Raw genomic sequence first — 26,236 nt, 5'->3', positions numbered from 1 at the left:
CTTTCTTCCAGCTGCCATCTGGGTCCTCACCGATGGTACTTGTGACTTCTCTCTTTTCTTCTCACACATCTCCTTGGGGTAATAGTACTGGGCTCAGTGCTCCAGAATATGGGATCTGAGATCAGCTCAACAGAATGCAAATCTTAGCTTATCCATTTAGCAACTGTATGGATTTGTTCAAGCATTTTCACTTATTCATGCCTCAATTTCTCTATCTGTAATATAAAGATAATTAAGTACCCACTTCTTAAGGAGGTCATGATTAAATAAATAAAGCACTTAGAATAGTGACTGTTACACAGTAAATACCCAATACGTACAAGTAAATGTTTAAATTGAACTCAAACTATTTTGTCTTTGGCTACAAATAAGAAATTAGGCATGGGCATGTAGCGAAGAAAAGAAACTCTCAATGACCCACTTTAGCCCAGTGTGCAGGAAGGTTGCCATGTGACTTGACAGGAAAACATACATGGCATCAGAGGCAAATCAAAACTGAGCGTTGATGCCTTATGGCTTTGAAGCCAGGCAAAGACGGGCTTGATACTGGCTCTGTCGCTTATCAGATATCAGACCTGGGTCAGTTTGCCCCTATAATCTTCAGTTACCTATCTAGCACATACAGTAATCATGAACATTGCTTCATTGTATACTGTATAATATATATATTTCATATATGTATATTTTATATAATATGAAATAAAGAATATATATATATACATATAGATACAAAAAACCCACACACACGCGTGCACACAGAGTTCCACACTCTAACAATCCCCTTAGTGGAGAAGAAAGCTATTTGAGAATCACAGAGATCACATAATTCAACAAGCTCATTTTACAGATAAGAAAACAAAGCCTCAAAAGGTTTGGAGAGAAATTACATGGCAAATACATAGGATTTTATCCTTATTATTTAAATCTCTTTAAGAGATAACTAACTGTTTAAACAAAATTAATAATAACATAATGTGGAATTTATAATATACAGAAAAGTAAAAGGCATGGCAATAATAGCATAAAGGCCTGGAGAGAAGAAACAAAAGTTTACTATTGTAAGGTCCTTACACTGTAGATAAAGTAGTGTAACATCACTTAAAGGTGGACTTTCATAAATTAAAGATGTATGCCATAAACCATAAAGCAACTTCAAACGAACAAAGCAAGCAGTTACACCTAAAAGTGATAAAATAGAAGTACCAAAAATATCCAATTGACCCAAAAGAAGGCAGGAAAAAAGGAAACAAACATCAGATTGGCAAATAGAAAACAAATCAGTAAGATGAGAGTCTTAAACATAACCATATCAATATTCACATTAAATTTAAATGGCCTAAACACACCAATTAAAAGGCAGAGATAGTCAAATTGAATAAAAGAGCAAGACAAAACTAAATATCACCTACAAGAAATGCACTTCAATTATAAAGACCCAAACAAGTTAAAAGGAAAAGAATTTTAAAAAAATACTATCCTAACACTAATCAAAAGACAGCTGAGCGCTATCCCTGATGGCCTAGTGGTTAAAGTTCAGTGCACTTGGCAACAGATGTTAGCTCAGGGAGAATCTTTCCCAGCAAAAAAAAAAGAACCTGAAAAAAAAAAAAGAAAGCTAGAGTGGCTATATTAATCTTAAAGTATACTTCACAGAAAACACATACACAAAGAACACCATTTAATAATAGTAAAGGGGTCTACTCATCAAGAGGACATAATAATCCTAAACCTAATAACGGAGCTTCAAAATACAGAAGCAAAAACTGATAGAATTATAAGGAAAAAGGGAAATCTTTGACAATTATAGTCAAAGATTTCAATACCACCCTCGATAGTTAATAGAACAAATAGACAGACAACTAACAAGGACATAGGGGATTTGAAGAACACCGTTAGCCTCCTTGACTTAATGGATATTTACAGAACACTCTATCATCCACAGCAGAATACATCCTTTCAAGTGAACACAGAACACGAAACAAAGTTCAATAAATTCAAATCATGCAAAGTATGTTTTCTGACCAAATGGAGTTAAATTAGAAATCAATAAAAGAGAGATCTCTGGGAAGTCCCCAAATATTTGGAAACAGAAAAGCACACTTTGAGATAACCCATGAACCAATGAAGAAATTGAAAGGAAAATTAGAAAGTATTTTGAACTAAAGGACCATGAAAAGATAACATATTAGAATTGGGAAGATGCTGCTAAAGCAGTACATTGAGGGGAATTCACAGCACTGAACTGTGCTGTGAATATATTAGGATACTTCAGAAAAGAAAGAAGACTGTCTCCAGGACAGTAGGTATATCCCACAACCATCCAGGGAAATAAGCAGGTCAGGTCACTCCACTTGCAACTCAGGCTATGCACAGTCTGCAGTCCATGGGGTGGATGGCGCTCACAAAGGGAAGTGCTAAGGCACCAGTGGACGTTGGGCAGATCCGTTGCAGAATGGAAGACTGGACGTGGGGAAGTTTGGAGACTAGAAACCCGTAAGGAGATGTCTATACAATCTGCTAGGAGTGAAATGAGGAGCAGAGAGAAAGGTAGAGAAGAAATGAGAAGGGATTTGGTAATTGACCGAATTATATCCGAGGGCAAGTGAACACGGTGGTGATGGAGAACAAGAACACAGCCTAACTGCCAGGTCCCAGCTTCGGCTACTGGGTGGACGGCAGTCAAATGACCAAATGAGGCAGCAGCCGGGCTACAGGCCCTGGGCATGAAATACTTTGTCTGGACTTGGAATATGGGGCCCGAAGTGCTGCAGGGCTTTCGGGTGGAAACGCCCAGCAACAAATGGAGTCTGGGTCTGGAGAAGGTAAGTTGAGGCATTTGGCAAAGGCTCGGAGACAGCAATTTGAGGTGAGGGAAACACGACAAATTCCGAGGAAGCACATAGAGTGAGAAAAGAATAAAGAACCTGTGCTCAGAGTGGAAGTGCTCACCCTGGCACCCTGGAAGCCTCGCACCCCGGGCACCCCACGCCCATGACCAGGACCGAGTTAATCTGTCTCGGGAGAGTTGGGGGCAGTGGCACTGCCTGTGATTCCGAGGTGCAGCCAAGGTGGAGAATCACGGATCCCAAGAGAGAGGAAGTGGATTCAATTTCAAAAAACAGAAACAAAGTCAAAAAAGTGATGGCTGAGCCACGTGAGAGTAGTAGGGGGTGGTCACAGGTCTGACGGGAGCACATACTTTTCATGAACAGTGATTCCGGACACTTCCGATGTTCAACTGTACCGAGTCAGACTGAACTGGCTTCTATTTCAAGAACGCGCCTCTGCCAACATCCATACATCTCTAGCTAACCAAAGGTTATTTTCCACCAAAAATGTCAATTAAAATGTAATTTTTTTTAAATGTTGTAATCGAGAGCAAAAGGAGTACGTACGGATCTATTCTTTCACAAGAGATAAAAAGACAGGAGAAGCTGCTCAAAGAGTTAGGCGTAGTAGCGAAAATCTTTTTGCCCTTCAACATAATTTTTAAGGACTGAGTTTAAACAAAATAGATTATTTTCCTATTTTAAAATTTAAAATCCAAACCATGAGGGTAAGAAAACGTATTTCCCAAGTTCATAGTTTGGCTTAACTTTATGATCTCTGGATCCACATTTGAAGGAATTTAAAGGAATTCTCCTGCCAAGTTGGGGGCTGGAGGGGGTGGACTGGAGGAAGATTTAATAGGGAGCGCATCACATTTCTGAAACACTTCAGAAGAGCCAGGCCCAGCACCAAAAACTGCACGTCCGTGACATGACTGAACCTTCTCAGCAAGAGGGCAACGTCTTATTGTAAAGGCTGTTGGGGATCTCTTGTTTTTGGCTCCCAGGGCCTATTTCTCTCCATCACTGCGCCCTGAGACTTGCGGGTGATTAGCCCTTCCCATTCTGGGAAGTATTGGTGGGCTCCACGAGCAGGGGCTGAGACACCCGGACAAGAGGCCAAACAGCAGAGAGAGGCCCCTCCGCCCAGTTCCGGCCGGGTCGCCCCAGTGCAGAGAGGCAGAGGCGTCAGACGCAGCCCAGACAGTTACACACCTGCTCTCCTGCCTGAACTGCGACACGGAGGACTCGGCTGGAACCCACTTGTCCTGGGCGAGGCCTCGACCAGATTCTTCCAGCTTCCGGAAGCTTCCCGTGGCTCCTGCCTCCCAGCCTGTGGAACACCCTGGTCTCTGCCTGTTTCCTAAGCTGCTTCTCTGGCCCTGACGCCAATCCTGTGAGCTCTTGGTATGCTTCTGGTAAGTGAATAAATCCGCCTCCTCTCACTGAGTTAGCCAGAGTCGACACCATCGCACACAGCCGAAGGTGCAGAAGCCAGGGTTCCGGCAGAAGGACAGCTTCAAGGTTGCACACATGTCCAAGTCCACCTGTGTCATATCCAGAGTCCATGCTTTCCCCTCCTATCTACCTAAACATTGTACGTTTTGAGTATTTCCAGCAAAAAAAATCACAGACATATGAATGAATGGTAGCCTGTTTCAAATCCATGTTTAAAAGAAAAGATAGAAGGAAAAGCGATTCTCTCAGATCCTGCCTTCACTAAAGCAACGATCCAGAAGATTTGCTATATTTAGAGAAAATAAAGCCAATTTTATTCAGCCCCACTGAGCTTAATATATCATCCGACATTCTAGGAGACCATAGATCTGGGAGATAGATTGTCACGGTGCTTAAACAGCACTGTATTTGTCCTGACACATTGTGCCAGTCAGCAGCCGAGAACTGGCAGAGAAACCTAAGTGCTCCCTTCCAGTGAACGAAATGCTGACACTCTCCTGTGTTCTTGCCTAGATTTAAAGCCAATTCCTAATGAAAAGTCCAATTTTTATTTTTGGTAAAATTTTATACCAAGATGAAACTTTATGCTCAATCAATCATGAGAAGGCTGAATTTTAGTATTAGGCTCGACATAATATTCAAAGTCAGAAACACTGAAGTAAATTGGTACTCTGCTCCAAATACAAATGCTGCCCACTCTGCTCTAGTATTTGTTCAATATTTCAAGGGGATTGTTAAATCTCATCTACTAAAAACACCTCTACTAGATATTAAAAGTCTATAGTGTATTATTTACTCCTTCCTTACTTTAAACAGTGGAGAAAATGTTTCCATTCACAGCACGTGTTCATTAATTGCAGGAATGCTGGAAAGTTCTGGGTACACACACAGAGAAGCCACTTTACTTCCTGTAGTTGACCGGCTCCTAAAGAGTTGAGTGTTAAGAAATGAGTTTATAGGGGCCGGACTGGTGGTATGGTGGTTGAGTTTGCACGCTCCGCTTCAGCGACCCAGGGTTCACGGGTTTGGATCCCGCGACTTCCCTGCTCTTGTCTCTCAGAAGTGATCCCGGGGATTTTCATAAATCAAAAGTAGGGCTTTATTAAGTAGCGCTATTATTTACACTACAAATTGCTTCTTTTCATTACATAATTGATGAAAGGGGTCCTTTTAATATATAATCAGTAACAGATGAACAAAACTGGGTAATTGAAGAAAAATTGATAATAAAAGCAAAAATTGAACTCATAATATTGGCTAATGAGAAAATGGTACTTGGTTTACAAACTCATTTCTTTTCTTTTTTTTTTTTTTTGGTGAGGAAGATTGTCACTCAGCAAACATCTGTGCCCATCTTCCTATATTTTGCATGTGGGATGCTGCCACAGCATGGCTTTGACGGGGATCAGGGCAGGCCATCCTGACACGCTCCACTCTAGTACATGGATTATTTCGAATCGAAGACAATAAAGGCTTAGAAGGCTCAGAATAAATGTCCTCAGGAAGGACATTTGACTGTCCCCCAAACTGCCTAAAAGAATTTAACACAGAAGGCCTGTTCCAGGAAGGTGCCAATACCATAAGGTAGCTATAGGATAATGTAAAATAGTGATAGAAAGGCACCAACAAGCCCATTTTTGGCCCAGCAAAACTTGTTTAATGAACATTTGCATTTCCATCTCCATGTGAATTGTCTTCCTCCCCTCTGAAATCCCACACCATTACCCACGACACCCTCCTTTGCCTTTAGTTGAAAGTGAATTTAAGGTGGCAGCTGGGGCCAGATGGTGGAGTTGACCAGTTTTCTTGGGTTTCTCCCATGTAGACATGTTATTAAACTTAGTTTGATTTTCTCCTGCTGACCTGCCTTTTTAATTGTTTGACCAGCCATCGGAACCTTAGGGAGAAGGAAGGGGGAATTCTCCCTCTCCCCCCACAGCTTGATGAGCGGTATGTAGAAATCCAGGAGTGAGTGGCCACAGAGTAGGGCATCCTGACAAGGTGACTGTCGGGGAGGACAGAGAATGTTTCTATTCTGGTACCACAAAGCATATAAACCAGCTTAGGAGGAACGCTTCTTGGCCGATGTAAACTTCCCAATGAGGTGAGGTGTTAATCAGGTTCTCCAGAGAAACAGAACCACTAGGATAGATATAGATATCTTCATTTTTTTTTTGAGGAAGATTGGCCCTGATCTAACATCTGTTGCCAATCTTCCTTTTTTCTTTTTCCTCCCCAAAGCCCAGCACATGGTTGTATATCCTAGTTGTAGGTCCTTCTAGTTCTTCTGCCTGGGACACCACCTCAGCATGGCTTGATGAGCGGTGTGTAGGTCTGTGCCGGGGATCTGAACCCACAAACCCCGGGCTGCCAAAGCAGCACACGAACTTAACGGCTTGGCCATGGGGCCGGCCCCAGATATAGATCTCTATAAGAGAAGCATTATAAGAATTGGCTCACGAGGTTACAGAAGCCGAGACATACCATGATCTGCTGTCTGCAAGCTGGAGACCTGGGAAAGCCAGTGACGTGATTCAGTCCACATCCAGATGCCTGGTGGGGCGGCTGGGGAGGCGGGGGGATGCTCTAAGCCCTGGTCTGAGTCTGAAAGCCTAGAATCAGGAGCTCTGGTGTCCAAGGGCAGAAGAAGATGGGCAGCCCAGCTCAGATAGAGACAGAGGGAATTCTTCTTCTTTTGCCTTGTTTTCTATTCAGGCCCCCAAGGGCCTGCGTGACACCCACTCACACTGGTGAGGGCCATCTTAATCAGTCCACTGATTCAAATGCCAACCTCTTCTGGAAACATCCTCACAGACAAAACCCACAAATAATGTTTTGGCAGCCATCTGGGCGTCCCTTAGCCCCATCAAGTCAACACACAGAATTAACCATCACAGGAGATACCCTTAAGCGCTCTCTAAGTAGTTTTATTTCTTATGGAGATTTCCAGGCTAAAATGGAACCACACCAATAGGGCGTCCCTAACACTCCCCAACCAAAAAAAAAAAAAAAAAAATGAAAATTATAACATGACAAACAAGCACCAGGCAGAGACAGTTGATTGTAAAAATCTGGAAGATATTTTTCAATAACCGCAAGACTAAGGGAGAGAGATTGAGAAACAAATTTTGGCCTACACATGTGCCACCCTCTGAAACAATGCAATTGTCCTGGGCAGGAAGGAATTTTAGGGAGCTCCTCCACCCCGAAAGCCACATGGCTGACTTGGCTTAGAAACATCACAACACTGGGGAGCAGATCCTGCTTTTTTAGGGTGTTCCAAGGACCTCCTCCCCAGTCAGCACCATTTTCTATATCAATTTTGAGGCCAGAACGCCAATAGTAAGCTGGGCAGCTTGAAAAAGAGAAGTCAAAACGGTGGACCACTCTATTCCAGGAGACGTGACCACACAAATTATGGAAGGGAGGGTCAAATAAGATCGCAGAGCACAGAGTAAAGATGGAAGCACACACCTAAAATCTACTCAAATCAGTAGAGATGTGAGGCTGTGAGAGATAAAATGCATGTCATAGGAGCGACGGTGGAAAACATTCTCATAATGCTGAAGAAGGGAAAAGAGACCTTAAAATGATCATTTTCTCCTCTCCAAGAAAATAAGATCAAGATGGGCAATGATAAAGATCCAACTTTTCAACAATGCATATTCCGGAACTGGAAATAAAAACGGAATAATGATTTTACGGTCTTTATGAATTCATGGATCCGTGCAATAATTGACAGCGGCTGAACTGATTTTTTCAATATTTATGCTTAGCTGTTTTATTTAGAGATTTCAAACCTTGTTAAAAAAGCCAAATTGAGAGACAACATCTTTTCCTTCACTTCATGTCTCACATCCATGCAAAATGCTTCACTGTGGAATGTGGCACCATAACGAGTATAAGTCACAGGATTGTGATGTGACGGGAGTTTAAAACAGAGCAATGTGCATGGGACAGCTTGGCGGGGAGGGGGCTGTTTCTTGGGGCGGCGGGGGGATTTCTTCTTAGAGCATTCCCAGGAGGAAGACCCCTTCTACGCAAAGACCTTGTGGCTCCCTCTCTCGTCAACACAGCACACAGTGAAAACAATTCCACAGAGAAACTATCAAAGGCAGAACGACCAGAGATGCAAACCCCGGGCTAAGAACCCACCGGCCGCAGAGCTGTAAGACTACAGCAATATGGGTTTTTGTTGCAAAAAAAGGTGCTTTCGTACACAGGAAAATGACTTGTGGTTTATTTTGATTTTTTTTTTAATTATCACTCAGTTTACTAGAGCTTCAAATTTTAAAACCTAGTTTCCTTAAATTTTTAATTCAACTTAATATCTTACTCATACTTAGAAATCTAGTACATTTTAACAATATCCTGCCAAGTGGCCTTTGAGTCACATGAAATCCACTCACGATGAACGGGATTAAAATCTCTGAAGCAAGGAGTTAAATTTACAACTTAATTATGTTAACATTGTCAAGATTCGTTTCAAATTGAATATATTACATTTTCTTGAATACCTTAATGACAAAAATTTAAAAAGCAAAATGTTCCCAAATTCTGAATTCTCAAAAATGAAATAAACTTATAAATATGATGAATCTCGAGTCCTCTTAAAAATCCAAATGCTGATCACAAACTTAGTAAAATTTTCTTATTTTTCTCAACTAAAAAGTCACAAGTCTAAAGTTAATTCGATTTCAAATTAGAGTGAGATATTTTAATATACCCAAACCTTTAAAACATTATAAATATCTTAAATATAATTATTCTCAGATTATTCCTAAATGCATAAAAGTCTATTAATACTGTAGTTTGATGCACCTCATCAGCTCTAGTACGTTGGGCTTACATTCCAGGGGAGCTAGAACATACCAGCCTGACCAGTAGGTGCGTCCTTTCTATAATTGCAATGACCCTTGGAGGCGGGCGTGTAACACTGACGTCCAGGCAACGCCTTTCCCTAGTTCTTCTGCCTTGTTTGCAGGCAGCTAATTTCTTCCTCCTCTTGGTGGGACTTCGCCTGTACTTAGCCCTCTGAAGGCATGTTAATGTCATCCCACGTTGCTGAGAAAACATTTGAGGTCCTTCCATCTGGTATTTCACGGTCATGTGCAATTTTTTGTGACCTCCTTCCACTTTACCACCTGACTGAATGCAGCTTCCTTCTCACCCACTCCTTTGGTCTACCGGGGTCACAGTGCACCCACAGAGATTCAGCACATCTCTCGTGGGTTTTTCTGGTTCTGCCATCAAAGTCATGGCCATGAGGAAACCATAGGTAGGGCCTCTGGTGTCCGTGGGGGGTGGGGGGAAGCCTTCCACAGAAGTCATCAGGTAAGGACCAGGTAGCTAAAAACTGAGCTTTGAACATGGACTAAAACGGAAATGAAAAGTAGAAATCTCAACACAGACGCGAGTACCCGAGATCACAGGGGGCGCCAGAAGGAGAACACAGGTCAGAAACAGCGCCTTCTCCTCACAGCTCTGGAAGCGCGCTCTGCAGCAAGGAGGTAAGACCACCCACAGGTTGAACTTGATACCTCATTGTCCAGAAATGCTTTTAGCAAATCATACTCTTCTCTTTATGACATGCAAGGGTACTCATTCTCCACTAATCCTTTCTGTTATCTTTAAAACATTAGGAATTGCGTCTCCATAAGGTAGGACACTTGGACCAGGAGCAGTGTCTACATGACAATGATGGTCAGAACAGGCCGAGCCAGCAAAGCTAGCATCTCACCAGTCACCTTCCCAGCAAAGCTCACCTCATGCCCGTTCCTTGTTGTGCCAGACCATCACGAGAGCAGCTTATCTGAATGACAGGTATTTAGAAGAAAACAGCATAATCTTACTCCTGAACTTACAAATCTAACCTGATAGAATGATCACAAATATTTATTTAATTTAAAAACCAAGAAAAATAACACTTTTTCCAGATACAGACTTAGGTTATTTTTTCTTGGCAGAGTTAAACCATAATGCTCAAAGTAATATGGCCTAATTAAAACAGATGGATTTAAATTTCATCCTCAGATGCTTTAGTAAGTAAAATTTTATTAAAAATTTGACAAAAGATAATTTGGGGGAGATTACTGGATATTTCAAAGTTCCTAGAAGGTAACAATACTATCTTTGTATTTTTATTTGTATAATGACCCCTACAGATTAATTCTAATGACCCTCCAAAAATCAAAGTTTTAAGAATTAAAGTGAATGGCAATTGGCCCAACTCTTAACTCTATTAATTCAAACCGCCCAGCAGAAAAAGAGATGCTCATCCAGGCCTACTTATGTTCTTCCTCATTCAACATTCAGCATTCTTTCAAAAATCATAACACACACCCAAAAGGGGGCAGGGAAACCAACTGTCAAGAGACAAAACAATCAACAGAGCCAGACTCAAAAAGGATTCAGATATTGGCACTGTCATCCAGGGAATCTAAAAATTACAATAATATGTTAAAGTTTCTACTGTAATTTCATCACAGAGGGAAGTCTTTGAAGAGAAAAACTTTTCTAGACCTGGAGTAATTAGCAGAAATCAAAGCTCTGTACTTGAAAGAGAAAAGAACGAAATAAAAAGCAAAACCTAATCTAAGAAAAACACTTACTATAAATACAAAGGAGAAAATGTTCATTTTAAATAAAAGCTAGAGCAATCAATAAGCAAAATATTGGGTCCAAAAGATAAAGATATGAAGGATATAAAAAAGCAATTTAAAAATGGAAAACTCAAATAGCTAACAGCCTATAAAATAATGCACAATCTCCATAGTATTCAAAAAAGACAAATTAAAACAATGAGGTACTGTTTCTTGATAATGAACTTAACAAAGATAATCCAACTGTTAATAGTCAAAGCTCGTAAGGAAACCAACCATGGGAAACACTTTGAGAATCATTTGTCTATATAAGAACCCTTTCAAAGTTTTTTGCTTTTTTACCCAGTAATGCTACTTTTAATGACCTATCTTGAGAATAAACCCAGATACAGAAAATGATGTATACTCAAAGATGTACATCAAAACATTACTTATAATAAAAAAATATCAAAAAAAAATCTAAATGTCCACTATAAAGTATCACTACCTTAATGGAAAATAAGAAGTTTTCAATTTTCCATTTCTTTCCTTTTTCCTTATCTTTCCCCAGGCCTGCGTGCTGGCCAGCCTGAGGAGCAAGAAGAGCCATCGCATTATCCTGCACGCTTTCCATATTTACTCCTGTTTTCTTCTCCTGCCAGGATACTTTGTGTTGCAGCCTAAACCACACCATAAGCCCTGGACTTGGAATGCATACGTCTGCCTTCATCTAGGTCGCATCTCTTTGCATAAACTATTCGAGATCTCCCACGTTTCTACTTTGTATTCCAGGGTAACATTACTGGCATGGTCTAAACGCAACCCAGTAAAGCTGGAAAGACCAAAGCAAAACTTTCTATAATAAATCCCACACGATACAGAAATGGAAAATGGAAAAAATAAAGCCAACACAACCACTACCAATAAGAAAGAGCTTTTATACTGTCTTATATAAATGCTCTTATTTCATTAATTATTATATCATTGACACAAGATAAAACTGATGATTGGGATATTATCATAAGATAAATTTGATAAGATAAGGTAAAGTTATATTTGTGACTCTTTGTTATACATTCCAACACATTTTATCTTCCTGTGGAGCAGCTTTCCTCCATGGTAACCGACAGTCTTCCTAAACTTTGTTCCTGAATTTCTCACATAAATAGTAGATCCCTTTCTCTAGCCCACACTTCAAACCCAGGAACGCATCGGTTTACATCACTGTCTTCCTTCCTTTTGTGCATCTCTGGGTCGAGATACCTCGAATCTCTTTTGCTACAAATAACGGTCTTGCTTGGCTACAATCTCAGCCAGGATCGCCTAACAATGAAGCTTCTTGGGTTTGCTTCCCCACCCTAAACAGTTAAACATCTAAACAGATCAATCTTATGACAGATGTACAAATGTCCTCTGCATGGCCAACAAGCCCAATTTGACAACATACCTTTGAAGCCACGCTTCACCAGCCCCATGTGGTGCACAGCTGCATTTCCTGGCAGGACGTGGAGGAGCATCGTAATCTCCCCTCAGAGTCTGAGCCATCCAGCTGAGGCTGTGCTCCCTTGTGAGCTATTAGGATTCCTTGCTCATTTTCAGAGACCTTCTCTTAGCCACATGCGTTGTTAGAATAATTTCATTAGTACAAGTACAATCTTCTTCCAAAAGACTCACAAGTCTTATTTTAACAATTGAGCAATAACAGTGATGAGAAACACTACTTTTTAAGCCATATCTATTAACTTATTCTGATGAGCTCAAAACTTTAATTTTTGAAAGGGGATATTATCCTTCTCAATTAAAACTTATTATAACAAAAAAAAACTAGTCATGTAATCTGTCTCCTGCCTTTCCAAGAGTTATGCCATGTCCCTGGAATAAAGTCAGTTATCACCTCATCTGCACCATGCCACCTACTGTGAATCAGAGCTCCTAAATTAAATCATGTAAGCTCCATGTCATCTTGCCAGCCGTGAAACAGAGAAACTAAAGCCTACTTTGCTGGATTTTCATGAAAACTGCCTTAAATGAGGTTGTAAATTTAGAGAGCATGGAAGGGCACCCAGCACTCAGTAAGTGTGCAGTACACGAGTTTGCTCTCCCCAGCACTTCCTCTCAGTCCAGCACCCACAACCAGCCATGACTCAGCACAATCAGCCATGACCCAGCACAACCAACCATGACCCAGTATAACCAACCATGACCCAGCACAACCAGCCATGACTCAGCACAACCAGCCATGACCCAGCACAAACAACCATGACCCAGTACAACCAGCCATGACTCAGCACAATCAGCCATGACCCAGCACAACCAGCCATGACCCAGCACAACCAGCCACCATGAAGCGGCTGGGGTTGACCATACAACCAGGAAATAAAGAGCTTGAAGGATAATAGCCTGTCTGAGCAAGCATGTATTCAGATCCAGAGAAGTCACCTAAAATTCATGAGATGAAGAAAAATCATAAGAAAGTAGAGAAAGGGATGGAGGAGGGAGGGCAGCCATTTCAGGAGAAGTATTAAATCTGCTAGATTCAGAGGAATAAGACTCCACGTACCTATCCCACTTATCTGTGAAGCGTAACTTTTACTCATGGTAGGATATCTATGGTATTACTTGTTTTGTCTCCTTTTGTGGAGAAAAGGGAACATTTACAAGGTGTCTCCCATAAGCCCATCACTTTGCACGTGTTTATCCTCCTGACCCTCCCAGCAGGTAAGTATCATCATCCAGAGACGCAGAAACCTAATCAATGTTGAAGTCAACAATCTGGACCTCCTCTGTTGGTACAGGAGGGACCCAAATCTGTGGGCTCTGATCGCCTGTTCTCCCTGCCTATGCAAAGCCATCCTCTATGCCAAAACATGCATTTTACATGTTAAGACGCCTGCACTGGAACTCAGAAGGGTCTTTTTCTACAAATAAAAATTTCAAATTATTGTTTTGATGTGCCGTTTAATAGATTTTTTTTTTTAAACAAAGGCTTGAGTTGGGTATTTTGTTCTATGGACACAATTTCAAGCAACATTAGCTGTAAGGTGCACTAGTGGTTTAATAAAACAGAGAAGACTCTACCTTACAAAGGAGAAATAAGGATTCCGAAGTTCACTCTGATTTCCAAAATGTTAGTGAAGGGATAACATGTATCTTCAAATCAAACAAATATTGTGCCAAAAAACAATGACTTCTGAACATATCTTGAAGATATGTTTATTGAAGAAATATTGCTATTTCACAGACTTCTTTCTGATACCCATGATCAGAAAAAATGCCTACTGTAAAACTTTTGGAACAACAAGAATTTTTGTTAGGAATTTTTATATACAAAGATAACGGCATTGGATTACTTTACCATCATTTCTAAAATTTAATAGCATTTTACAAAAATAAAGGGTGGTAGAACGTATCAATGTTTGAAAATGTTTATTCCTGTTCTAGGTGGCTTCTTGGTTTCCTGAGATGACGAACCACAATACAGACTTCTCACACTGTGTCTTCTTTAACGATCCCTCATCAAGAATCAATGTTCATGAGAAGTACTACTCGCTCCTTTTTCCTCCCTTTCTTTCTCATAAGTATATTCAGACCATATTTTCTTTTAATCATAAAAATAATCTCAATGGCAATAGACACCTACAGAACGTTTTTTAATTGAAACTTTTCAAGTATTCAAAGAAGTTCTTCAGTTCAATTTTGCTAAAAGATATTTTGATGCCAACAATGAATTTTCAATATTCCACCTCTAAATCACTACGCCCAGTGCCCTGCCACACACCTTACTGGTCCTTGACGTTGCTCTTATATTCTGACTCCCTTTCATTTGTGACCATTTGTCAGTCTCACAGAAGTGTGTTATTCAAAGGATTCAAAAAGGAATCCAATAATTTCAAAAAATACACTAAAAAGATTCAGAATAGGTAATGGTAATACATATTATTAATTAGGAAAAGCAGGTACACGACAGTATATGTCGCATCACCTTATTTTTGGGATAAGTAAAACATAATCATATGTACATCTCAATATTGTTTATAACAAGGAAGAAAATTTTAAAGCTGAATACCCATCAAGAGTAGACCAAAAAGCTAAATTAGGGTCAACTATGGAAGAGGGTGTCATGAAGACTTCAAGTGACACTGATGGAAGCTAGTCAATGACATGACAAGCTTTGCTCATTCATTTTTTCAACATTTAATACAAATGGAAAGTAAACTATGTACCAGACACCATACCATGCCCCAGATTGCAACAATCCACCGTTAGTGAAAAAGAGCAGGTCAACAAAACAGCATCCACTGAGCACACACCCACATATCAGCCTAAAACACACAATCACACAATAATGTTAGTCTCTGTATCAAAGCTTCAAACTTAAATGGAAAAAATGAAATCGATATTCCCGAATACTAAAGTTTCATTGATATTTCAGAGTTTTGACATTTTTTACAAAGCATCGCCCTCTGCATGTTAATACAAGACCACTCACTTTTCTGTATCACTGATTTGCAGCTGACGTCATTTTTTTTCATCTTTTCTCCTAATTAAGAAAGTTTCTTTAAATTTTGTGGTCCTCTTTCTCCATCCAAATTCTTTTCACGAGAATCTTCAAAATCCTTTTCTTACTCGCTCTCTCCCTTTCTTCCTTCAATCTGAACCACAGTGTCCGTATCCGTGCTACATATTCCCATCTTTGTCCGTGGGTATTTCTACATTTTTCAATATTTGAGGGAGCACAGACTTGCCTCAGCACTGAAGGACAAATACTTCCATTGTCAAAGAAAACACGCCAAATTTCTCCTTCTCCCCAATAAAGGTCTATTTCCTAAGTTCATCTCCCTACGTAGACAATGAAAACTGGTATTTAATCTTAAATATCATAAAATTCCACCAAAATAAATTCTGACAGATACAAGAACTATGATGTGAGATCTGCAGGGACCAGATGTGCTTACACAGCAAGGCCGTACCTGTGGGGCGGACGGGTTGAAGGCCACTGCCGTGACTGTGTCCGTGTGTCCTGCCAGCCTGTGAGAAAAGGTGCTGGAGCCCATTTCATACACGTACACCTGAAAGACAGAACAGCCGGGTGTCCTATGTCGAAAGAGTCAATAATCAACCATCAGTTATGCAAAGCAGAAGGATATTCGAATGGCTAATCAACCATCATGGCAGCAATGAAATAAGGGACAAAACGCCATCTGCATCACGGAAGGAAATTTATGAAATATGCATTTCTTATCTTTTATTAGAATTTTTATCATCTTAATGAATTGTTGTCACACTTTCTAGCCTATCAGAAGCCTCCACAACACCTTGTGAACAGTTTTAAATATACGCTCATTTTGATGTCTAACGTTAAGGAAGGAGTACAGATTTTGTATTCCAACCTTAACTGGAAGTCCCAAATTGAGTGAAAAAGTGATATTTTATTGTCCTTTCCCATACTCTTGAGAAAGAACAGTCTATACTTTGCTTCCTACCAATCAGCTTGGAATTTGAGGAATTCAAATATCTAGAATTTTTTCCATAGCTGTTAATAACATTAACATATATAATGTTATTTTATATAAAAGTATATATAGTTTTATAAAAAGTATATAAAAAGATATCTGTATCTATCTCTATATATTTATCTAGAGTTGCCATCAAATACTTCATTTTAGGGACAAGACCTGGAATCAGGGTACCATCCAGATGTGACATAAGAGAAGGGAGAACCATTCTAATTATTAAGTATCAAAATGTGCAAACAAGTATTTTCTGCCACTCTACTGGTAATAAAGAGAAATGCCACGTTATAGCAGGAACAAGACCTCAAAGGTGATTCTTTTTCCCACACACAAAAAATATATTTTCATGTACAAATGAGTCCTTCAAATTTACACCTTCCAAATGACTCTGTCGTTGGCTAAACGGTGGTTTTGAAATAAAGTCTACAAATAGATGTTTTACATATTTTGAAGTAAAACGGAGAAATAGAAAGTCTGCCTTTTCTTCTTCTGGCCCAAACGTGTTTATCTGAAAAGCACACATTAACTTAACTCTAAAATGTCTCATGCAGCGACTGGCACAAGGTCTGAAGACTTGAGAATGAATTTAAAAGGTTCCCAGAGGAGACTGATGCTGCTGGCCCAGGGGACCCCACTTTGAGAACCACAGGCCAGACAGCACATCGCTGTCTACACAACATTTCACAACTGTCACAGAAATCACTTACAGCAACTGGTCAAGGTATGTGCACTTGAAATTCTTAGCATACCCATATTTTTACTGAGGAAACCATGACATATAGAGAATGTTTCTAGCACAGCCATCAAGTGTCGATACTGAGACTCTCAACTGATTTTCTGACTTAAACTCTTGCTTTGTATCTTGCTGGCTGCCAAGGACAACCTTTCCTGAAGGATTCAGGACACCTTCAAAGTCCCTCTGGTCTCACAGGTGTTTTAGAACTGTCTTGGCCACATCACTATCTTCTCTTCAGGACGGACTGACTGAGTGGTGCTATAATGAATTTTGGAGGGTTTCTCAGGATTCGAGGCTCCCCTCTTGTCTGCTGTTTAGATTAAGTGGATAAGGGAAATTATTATGACCACGACTGTTTTGCATCTATTATATACAATACAGAAGTTAATAATAATAGCAAACACCTACGGGACACTAAGCTTTATATTGATTTCCTCATGTAATCCTCTCTACAGCCCTATGAAGAAGACACTAGCACTGTCCCAAATCTACAGACAAGGAAACCAGGGCGTGGGGTCAGCAGTCTTCCCAGGTCACACAGCTACGGGAGTCGGAAGCCAGGCTGGGATCCACAGCTGCCTTATGTCAGAGTCTGAATTCACCACTACACTGTGCTAGCCTTTGCCTCGATCAGCATGTTTCCCATCATTTATCAGCTCTATTTCATCATTTGTCACTTTTGTGTGCACACGTGTGTGCGCCAAACATTTGGTGCTAATTTGTTCAAATGGTCCGGCCGCTTTGGACACCTGTTCGGCAGCTTCCAGTAAAGTTAAACGCACACGCATCTTCAGGTCGGAAGGCTCCCTCCTCTGCATTGACCCGGGAGAAATGGAAACAGATGTCCACACAAAGACTCGTACAAAACTATTCGCAACAACTTTATTCAAAAAAGTTAAACATACAACTACTTTATCACCTATGTAATAATCATAATTTTTGGAGGAATATATTGCAAATTATTACACACACACACACACACACACACACCACCACCACCACATCCCTCTAGATCCCAAGCTACTGAGAGAAAGGAGAAATGGATTTCTAATCACCACTGACACCTTCACAATGCAGCTCGGAGGCACTGAAAAGTATCATTATCTACTGAAAAGTGACACCACGCTCCGAGAAGCAGATGCTATGGGGACATGACTCCGAGTTTAAGGTGACAACCAGGTCTGCAGCTGTTACGTGCTCAGGAAGCAGGAACAAGGCCAGCATCTGAGATGACTTGACATCTGTTTGACTCACGCTGTAGAAGAATAGCTCAAACTGTGAAAGCGGGTTGAATCCACCCAGAACACACGAGAGGAGGAAGAAGAGTGAGAGCAGAAGCAGACAGAGGCAGAAGGAGAACCATGGGAAGGAGAATCAGTGAGAGCAAAGGATTCCCAGAAATCAGAAACGGCCAGGGAAGAGAAGCCAGAAGCTTAGGTAATTGGGCTGACACGGCAATTTTTTAGGAAGTAGCTTCAACATAACATGTGACAGAAATCCAATTACAAGGGTAAGTTACGTGCAAGGTGAAGGCTTAAGTTAATATTTTTAGACTCCAGGGAACTTACTTATAGGCTGATGGGAAATGGATTGAGAATGAAGAAGCACCAGAGAAAGTTTTCTGATGTAACAGCATCCCGGACAAGTGAGGGAGGATGGGCTGAAGGCAAGGTGCAGAGGCAGCTGCTCCCTCCTTCCTCCCAGACAGACCAAGGGGCAAAGTGCAGACAGACAGCTGTCGAGGGTGACAGGTGGAAAGAAGGTCTGAAAATCAGAGGCAGTGTTTGAAGTTCGAGGGCTTTATTTTTTCTTTTCAAATCAACTTCTATTATATGATTATCTCTTGTTGAAAAGTCCTTCCTGAGACCCGTTATGTTTTCACCTAATTCTAAGTGGGAATTAACATTGGCTTGTATTTGCATGAAATCTCAAAACACACAAAAAGGGACACCACGATACTGTGAAAGAAGTCTAGGTAAGAATTATTTAAGACACAGGCTTTTATTTTCTATATGAAAATGGTATTAAATGAAATACATGTTTTCATGCAGAAGGTTCTTGAGTCAAATGAATCTTTATGGTCATGACAAACTTTAAACACGAAAACAGCAGTCTGCAGCCCCAAATATCAGGAATATTTTATTAGACACACATTTGTCATGAGCTGTACTTGCACCCAATGGCAATGACCAACCTGAAAGGCCATGACGTACCTCATATACTATGATGGAAAATTTGGGAATAACTTTGCAAATGGTTCAATTTCATTACAATCCGTGTGGAGAACAAAATGTCTTAATTAGAGGTTAGAACAGTTGTTTAATTCATGAAGCAAATTCTCCCCATGGAAGAGAAATAAGCTGTAGCTAAAACGTACTAAGAAACTCCAAATAAAACCTGTTTAAAGTAAATCCTACTCCAAAACTAAATTAATAAGCCTGAGAAAGGGGCAAGAAAAAAGGGAGCAATATATTTTCTGCCAAAAGATGAGGATGTGGCACAAATCACACGGGTGCTGGAATAAATAATGCTTTACTGTTCAAAAATATTTTCACAAAGATTGTAAGGGACTGAATGTACTATTGAAAAAGATAAATGTTTTGCAAACAGGCCTAGACCGGTTCATTGGGACTATTTTGTAATTCTGTTGAACTGTATCCTCAAAGATGAAGTTTCTTTCATTGTTTTGTCTCACAGAGTTCTAACACGTGTCCATCATTTCCCTGCACCCAAATTATCCCCACAGAAGAAACGGGAAAAAGAACTGCAAACAGAATTCTGTATTTCTGAAACTTCATAATAGTAGCGAAATTGTCCACGGGGGATCAACCATCATATATGGTCACTTATTTTTTAAAATATTTGCAGAAATCACATTTCTCATAACTGTGTACATTTCTTCAGATCATTGAAGCTTTAGTTCACAAAAAAATAAACTTTTCGCAAAAGACCAAAATGTTCAAGATTTAATACAGACCCTTACACCAAGAAACACCTACTTCCCATAGGAAGCAAAGACGTCCTTAGAAAGTCCCTAATTTTGCCATGCCAAGTCATTTGGCCACCACCTAATGGACAACTGGATGTTAATGGTGTTGCTCTGGGTCCCCTCAGGTTTGGAGGCAGACACACACTGTTCCTCTGGTCAACCTCCATCAAGGTCTGAGACAGGAACTCTGGCAAACTCCAGGGTACACTCTGCCCTTCTTGCTGCCACTTCCTCTCGCAAAGACAGAGCCCAGTGGATCACTGTATGGCAATGACCGCTGGGTGAACCACTAGTCTCATATACCTAGGGCAGCAGCAGCTTGAATAGCCCTGAAATAAATCCTTGTCAACTTTATTTCTAATAACAACCTGATCTTTTTCAGCTTCTTTGGACCTACAGTCCATTATATAACTAGTCATCTTGAAGTATCCACTAGTTCATTCATTCATCTTGATTTCTTTGAAAATATGGTCACACAGTACAGATCAGGGCAGAGGGATCTGGCAAGAGCAGCTTATACCAACCCATACCTTTAGCATTATCCTGATAAAGTCATTACAATGTGACAATAGCTTTCTATATAGTAAGGTTCAACCACATGTATTAAATGCAGCTACAAACATGTTATTTCATTTTACCCCTCCAGTAGACATCACAGCGCACTGGTACAGAGGAAAACACTAAAGGTCAGAGAACAGTGGTTCCCACATTCACAGAGCAGAACCAGGATGCAAACACAGCCTTTCTCTAACCTGACAATGCTCTCCGTCAGCACACAGGCACTGTCCTCCAGGAGGCCTGCAGCCAAGGGGAGGGGCTCGCGCACCGGTGAGTCAAGATCACCTGTGTCCAGTTCCGTTTCCAACATCTGTGCTCGGCTTTCCATTTTGAAAAACTCAAATATGCACAAAAGTATGGAGCCTTATAGAATGAGTCCCACAAATTCCTAACCCAAATACAACATTATCAAGATTTTGCTATACTTGCTTCAACTACCATAGCTTTTTTCTTTTCTTTTTCCTTTTAGTTTTTGTGGTGGAAGAAATGTGAAGTATTTTGAAGCAAATTGCAAAGATGATGTCCTACATATTCTGTACGTATCTCTAAAAATATGGACATTTTAAACATAACTGTACTGCCATTTTGACACCTAAGTGAAATAGAAACAATTCCTTGATATCTAATACCCAGTCATAACAATTTCCTAATGTTTTCTAATGTCTTTCTACAGTTATTTTGAGTAAATCAAGATCTATACGTTGTTGTTATATATCTTTCTCTCATTTATATTTTGGAGCAATTCTTTCTCTCCCTGCCTTTTTTTTTTCATGCCATAGACTTGAAGAAACTGGCTCTGTGTCCTAAAGAATGTTCCATATTCAGGATTTGTCTTTTTGCTTCCTTGTGATGTCTTTCCACTTATTCCATTAGCCTACATATTTGCTGTAAACCAGAGATTACCTAGAAAGACTCAATTAGGCTCAGGTTCAACATTTTTTTTACAAGAATACTTTATGGTGAATGTTAATATGCGCACTGCATGATGGCATTAGGAATGAACACCGTATCTAAACTGTGGTGCACTTACTGATGCTCACATTGGCCAGAAGGTTCAGAATGGGTCAGCATGATGATCCCTGGGAGAGTTGCCTGTCAACCTATTTTTAAACTGTAGTAAGAGCAGTTAATGTGAGATCTACTTTCTTAACAAATGTTTAAGCATATGATATAATATTGTTAACCCTACAGGCACAATGATGTACAGCAGATCTATAGACTTATTCGTCCTGCATAACAGAAGCTCTGGACCTTGTGACCAACACCTCCCATTGGCCCCTGGCCTTAGGCCGGGGCAACCACCGTTCCACTCTCTGCTTCTACGACTGTGACGATTTTAGATTCCTCATGTATGCGGAACCACATAGCATTCATCCTCCTGTGACTGACATATTTCATTTAGCATAACGTCCTCCAGGTTCATCCATGTTGTCGCAAATGGCAGGATTTCCTTCTTTTTTTAAGGCTGAACAACACCCCATTGTGTGTATAGATCTCATTTTCTGTACGTAGTCATCCATCAATAAACATTTGGGTTGTTCCCACATCTTTGCTATTGAGAATAATGCTTCAATGACATGAGAATGCAAAATATCTCTTCAAGATCCTGATTTCATTCTTTTGGATAAATACCCAAGAGTGGGATAGCTGGATCACGCGGTTGCTCTATTTTTATTTTTTGAGGAACCTCCACACTGTTTTCCATAGAGACTCCACCAGTTCACAATCCCACCAACAGTGCACAAGGGTCCATTTTCTCCACATCCTCAAGGACACATGTTGGGTTTTGTTTTTTCGTTAATAACCCTTCTAACAGGTGTGACCTGATACCGATAGTGGTTTTGATTTGCATTTCTCTGATGATTAGGGATGTTGAGCATCATGTCACGTACGTATTGGCCATCCGTATGTCTTGTTTGGAGAAATGTCTATTCCAGCTGCCTGGGAACCACTGATCTTTATCTGATAATTTCCTCTACTGATGACATTTGCTGAAATCAATTACTTCATTTGACGTTGCAAGAGGGTAATTTTCTAATTCTGTCATTCTTCCCACTTGCCTGGAATTCTTCTCCAATAAAGAACTTTTCCTCTTCATATAGGGTATTTGGTTAACTTGAAATATAGTCCAAACAGAAAAGGCCAGACAAATGCTTAGTTCTTTCCCTTTAAAAGGCATGCTTCTGAGTAAGGAGTTGGTGCCCTAGTTTCTTCCAAATAGGGACCAATGAAGTTTTGTTTTATGTTTGTTTTTGTTTTGTTTTTAGTTATCCTTTTTGGAATGTCATTTAAAAGTTATGACAATTTAGATATATAACGTTTTAAAATCAATTACAGTCATTATTCTTCTGATGCTCAACTATGCCTTCTTTGGCCAATAGCCTTTGATGTTGCCTCCTGTGGCCTTATTATATGACTCCATTACTCTTCAATTTCTTCCTTTCTCTTTGGCATAAGACCTCCCTGGCTCATTCTGCAACAGACCTGAAACCAGCTAGTCATCCAGGGAACTCTGGTTTCCATTAGTGGAAAATGGCATTTGGTGGCTACGACGAGGATACTAAGGGTGGTGGCTGGAATGTCAATGCTTCTAAACATTTTCAGTGGCTGGAGCTGGAAATATCATCTTTCTTTATATTTGTGCACCAGTTCCATGCTGTTTTAATTAGAGAGGCTTTCTAAATGTTTTAATAACTGGTAAAGCAAGTTCCCCCCAATATAAAGCTCTTTTTGACAGAGTGTCTTGACAATTGTTACTTGTTTATTCTTCCAAATAACTTTACAATAAAATTCTCTAGCTAGAGGGAAACCTAGCAGTATTTTTGTTGGGACAGTGTCAAATTTACAAATTACTTACAGGGAACTGACTTCTCTATGAGATTGAATCTTCCTATCCAAGAACAAGCTAAGACTTTGCATTTGTTCAAGTCTACATTTCTGGGGAAAAAATAAAGTTTTCTTCATATAGGTTTTGCAGAGTTCTTGTTGAATTTATGCTTGAATATTTTATCTTTTTTAATGCTCTTCTAAATGGATTCCCTTCTTCATTATATCTTCTTATAGGTTATTGTTTTTATAAAGACCATTAAATTCCATACATTAATTTAAATCCTACTGTAAATACTTTCCTGGATTATTTTATTGTTCATAATGGCCATTAATTCTCTTAGGTTTCCCAGATATACAATCTTATCATATATGAATTAAGATAGTTTTAACTGTTCCTTTTCAATTATAATGTCTCTGCTTATGTTCTCCTGCCTAATTTCATAGGTAAATGCCTCCAATACTCTCTAAAATAGTAGTGGAATTAATGGGCCTTCTTGCTTTGTTCCCAACCATAGAATGATCTAATGTTTTCTCATAAGATGCTGGCATTTGAGCTGAGATAAGCACCTTATCATTTGAAAGAAGTATTCAAAGATCCCTTCTTTACTGGGTGTTTTATCATAAATGAATGTGGAATTTTGTTGAAATGTCTATTCTGCATATATGAAGATGGTCATACAATTCCTCTTTTTATATCAGTTAGTAATATGACACATTTATCAATAGATTTCTTGATATTGAACTATCTTTGAATTCCAAGAACATTGGTTTATGATAGATTATTGTTAATGCGCTGTCAGATCCTCTTTACACCTATTTCATTTAAGATTTTGAATTTATATTCATAAGTGACATGTAGCTTTTTTCTGAAATTTTATCAAGCTTGCATATCAGTTCATATTCACTTCAAAAATAACTTGGATGCTTTCCTTATTTATCTGAAACAGTTAAGTATCATTGAGACCATCTGATCTTTAAAAGTTTGGTAAAGTCCTCTGAGAAATCATCTGGACCTAATTCTTTCTTGCAGAGAAGGTCTTGGAAAATTTTTTCTGTTCCTTCTATGAAAACTGGCCTGTTAAATTTATTTTTCTTTTTGGGAAAGTTTTGATAAATTACATTTCCTAGTAGTTATCCATTTTATATAGACTTTCTTATTTATTTGCATAAATTGTGAAAAGCAGTCTCATGATTTTCGAAAGCTCCTCTGTTCCCCATTCTTTTCTCCTTGTGATTTCTTATTAATTATACATTTAGCTTTCTCTCTTTTTCAAAAATTTGGGTTAGCCAAGGTTTATTTTTCAGTTTACGTTTTTAAAAAATAAGCATTTTCATTTATTTATTAGTTCTACTGATTTTCTTTTTTCTAACTTAGTGTCTGCTTTTATCTCTATAAATTCCTTTCTTCTAACTTATTTTGTTTTTTTTCTGACTTCATAGTTAGATATTTAATTCATTTATTTTTTCTTTTCTTTAATTTGCATAAGTATTTAATGATTTAAATTTTGCTCCAAGCAGTGCTTCATCTGCTTTCCAAGAGACACTGAAATAGCATGTGAGAAATATCATTATTTTCAAGAAATGCTACAATTTCATTTTATTTTACATTTTTAAATGTTTAATAGAATTTTTATATCTAGGTAGAAGGAATGTTTTCTTTTTTACTTCATTACCAATTTATGGTTTGATTGCATTATAGTGAAAGAATGTTCTGTTTTGTTATTTTAATTTATTGAGCTTTTCTCTGTGGACTTATATATGGTCAATGATAATAGGTTTGATGTGTATTTGAAAAGAACCTGCCTGTCTTGTTGGCATACAAATATGGCTGTGCACATCTATAAGACAGTGCATTATTGATTATGCTACATAGGTTTCCTACAACTTCATAATTTTTGTGCACTTGCTCTGTGAGCACTGAGGTGGATGTGTTAAGTCTCCATTGTTAGTGTTTGGCTATCTATTGTTTCATTTCTTGTATTTCTGCTTTAGGAAATTTGCTATTCTGTTTATTTTCCTTGATGAGTAGATATTCATCTACTGTTATATTAGATCTATAACATGTTTTATATGACTTTTAAATGACATTCCAAAAGGATAACTAAAAACAAAACAAAATATATATATATATATATCGCTCTAATATAGATCTATTAGATATGTAACATGTAGATCTATATTAGATCTATAACAATAATGTAACATTTATTGTTACATTAACATCTATGTTATATTTTCATTGTGAATTTTTGCCTTTGGCATTATAAACTGTCTTTGCCTCGTTAATTTTGGAGGGTGTTGAATCATGCTTTGTGTGATATCAAAATCCTATAATCGGCTTTATTTTTATTTTCGCTTGCCTGATGTACACTTCCCATCTCTTTTTTTATCCTTTCTGGGCCACTTTGCGTTAGAGCATCTCTTGCATCAGCATAGACTCAGATTTTTTTTTCTTACCTATAAAATCCAATCTGAGAGTCTTTTTCTTTCAAAATATGAGTTTATTCTACTTGAACTCACTGATATGATGATTATTTTGATCTCAGTTCTGTTCTATTGCTTTATTTTTAATTATATTTATAATATAAACACAGAGAGAACCTTTCACTTTATGATCTATTTTATTTCCTCTTCTTTAGATATGTCTTTTTGCACCTATGAATATATGGATTTGTTTACTTATTTTTCTCCTTCATATTCTCTTTTTCCCTTATTGTGCTATCTGTAGTATCTACTTTCTTCTG

General features: G+C 39.0%; 1 protein-coding gene across 32 annotated transcripts in view; it reads right to left on the bottom strand.

The window, feature by feature from the left end:
- The window catches only part of WDR27 (WD repeat domain 27), a 213,696-nt gene that overhangs the window by 109,381 nt on the left and 78,079 nt on the right, over positions 1 to 26,236 (bottom strand). For 28 of the 32 annotated variants that reach the window (XR_002805250.2, XR_002805247.2, XR_011434333.1 and 25 more), the window contains one exon: positions 15,838 to 15,936. The exons of 2 other annotated variants lie outside the window; for them this stretch is intronic. Coding sequence is in view for 12 of the 30 variants with exons in the window: in XM_070256185.1 (XP_070112286.1) it covers positions 15,838 to 15,936 (99 nt within the window). In the remaining 18 variants the exon portion in view is untranslated. Of the gene's footprint in view, positions 1 to 14,066; positions 15,707 to 15,837; positions 15,937 to 26,236 lie in introns of those variants that run through there. 2 more of the 32 variants (XR_011434343.1, XM_070256181.1) reach the window with 1 other exon arrangement.

This window comes from Equus caballus, chromosome 31 (assembly GCF_041296265.1).
Source record: "Equus caballus isolate H_3958 breed thoroughbred chromosome 31, TB-T2T, whole genome shotgun sequence".
NCBI lineage: Eukaryota > Metazoa > Chordata > Mammalia > Perissodactyla > Equidae > Equus > Equus caballus.
Note: the sequence above shows the minus strand (reverse complement) of the source record. Positions and strands in the feature narration are given on the sequence as shown.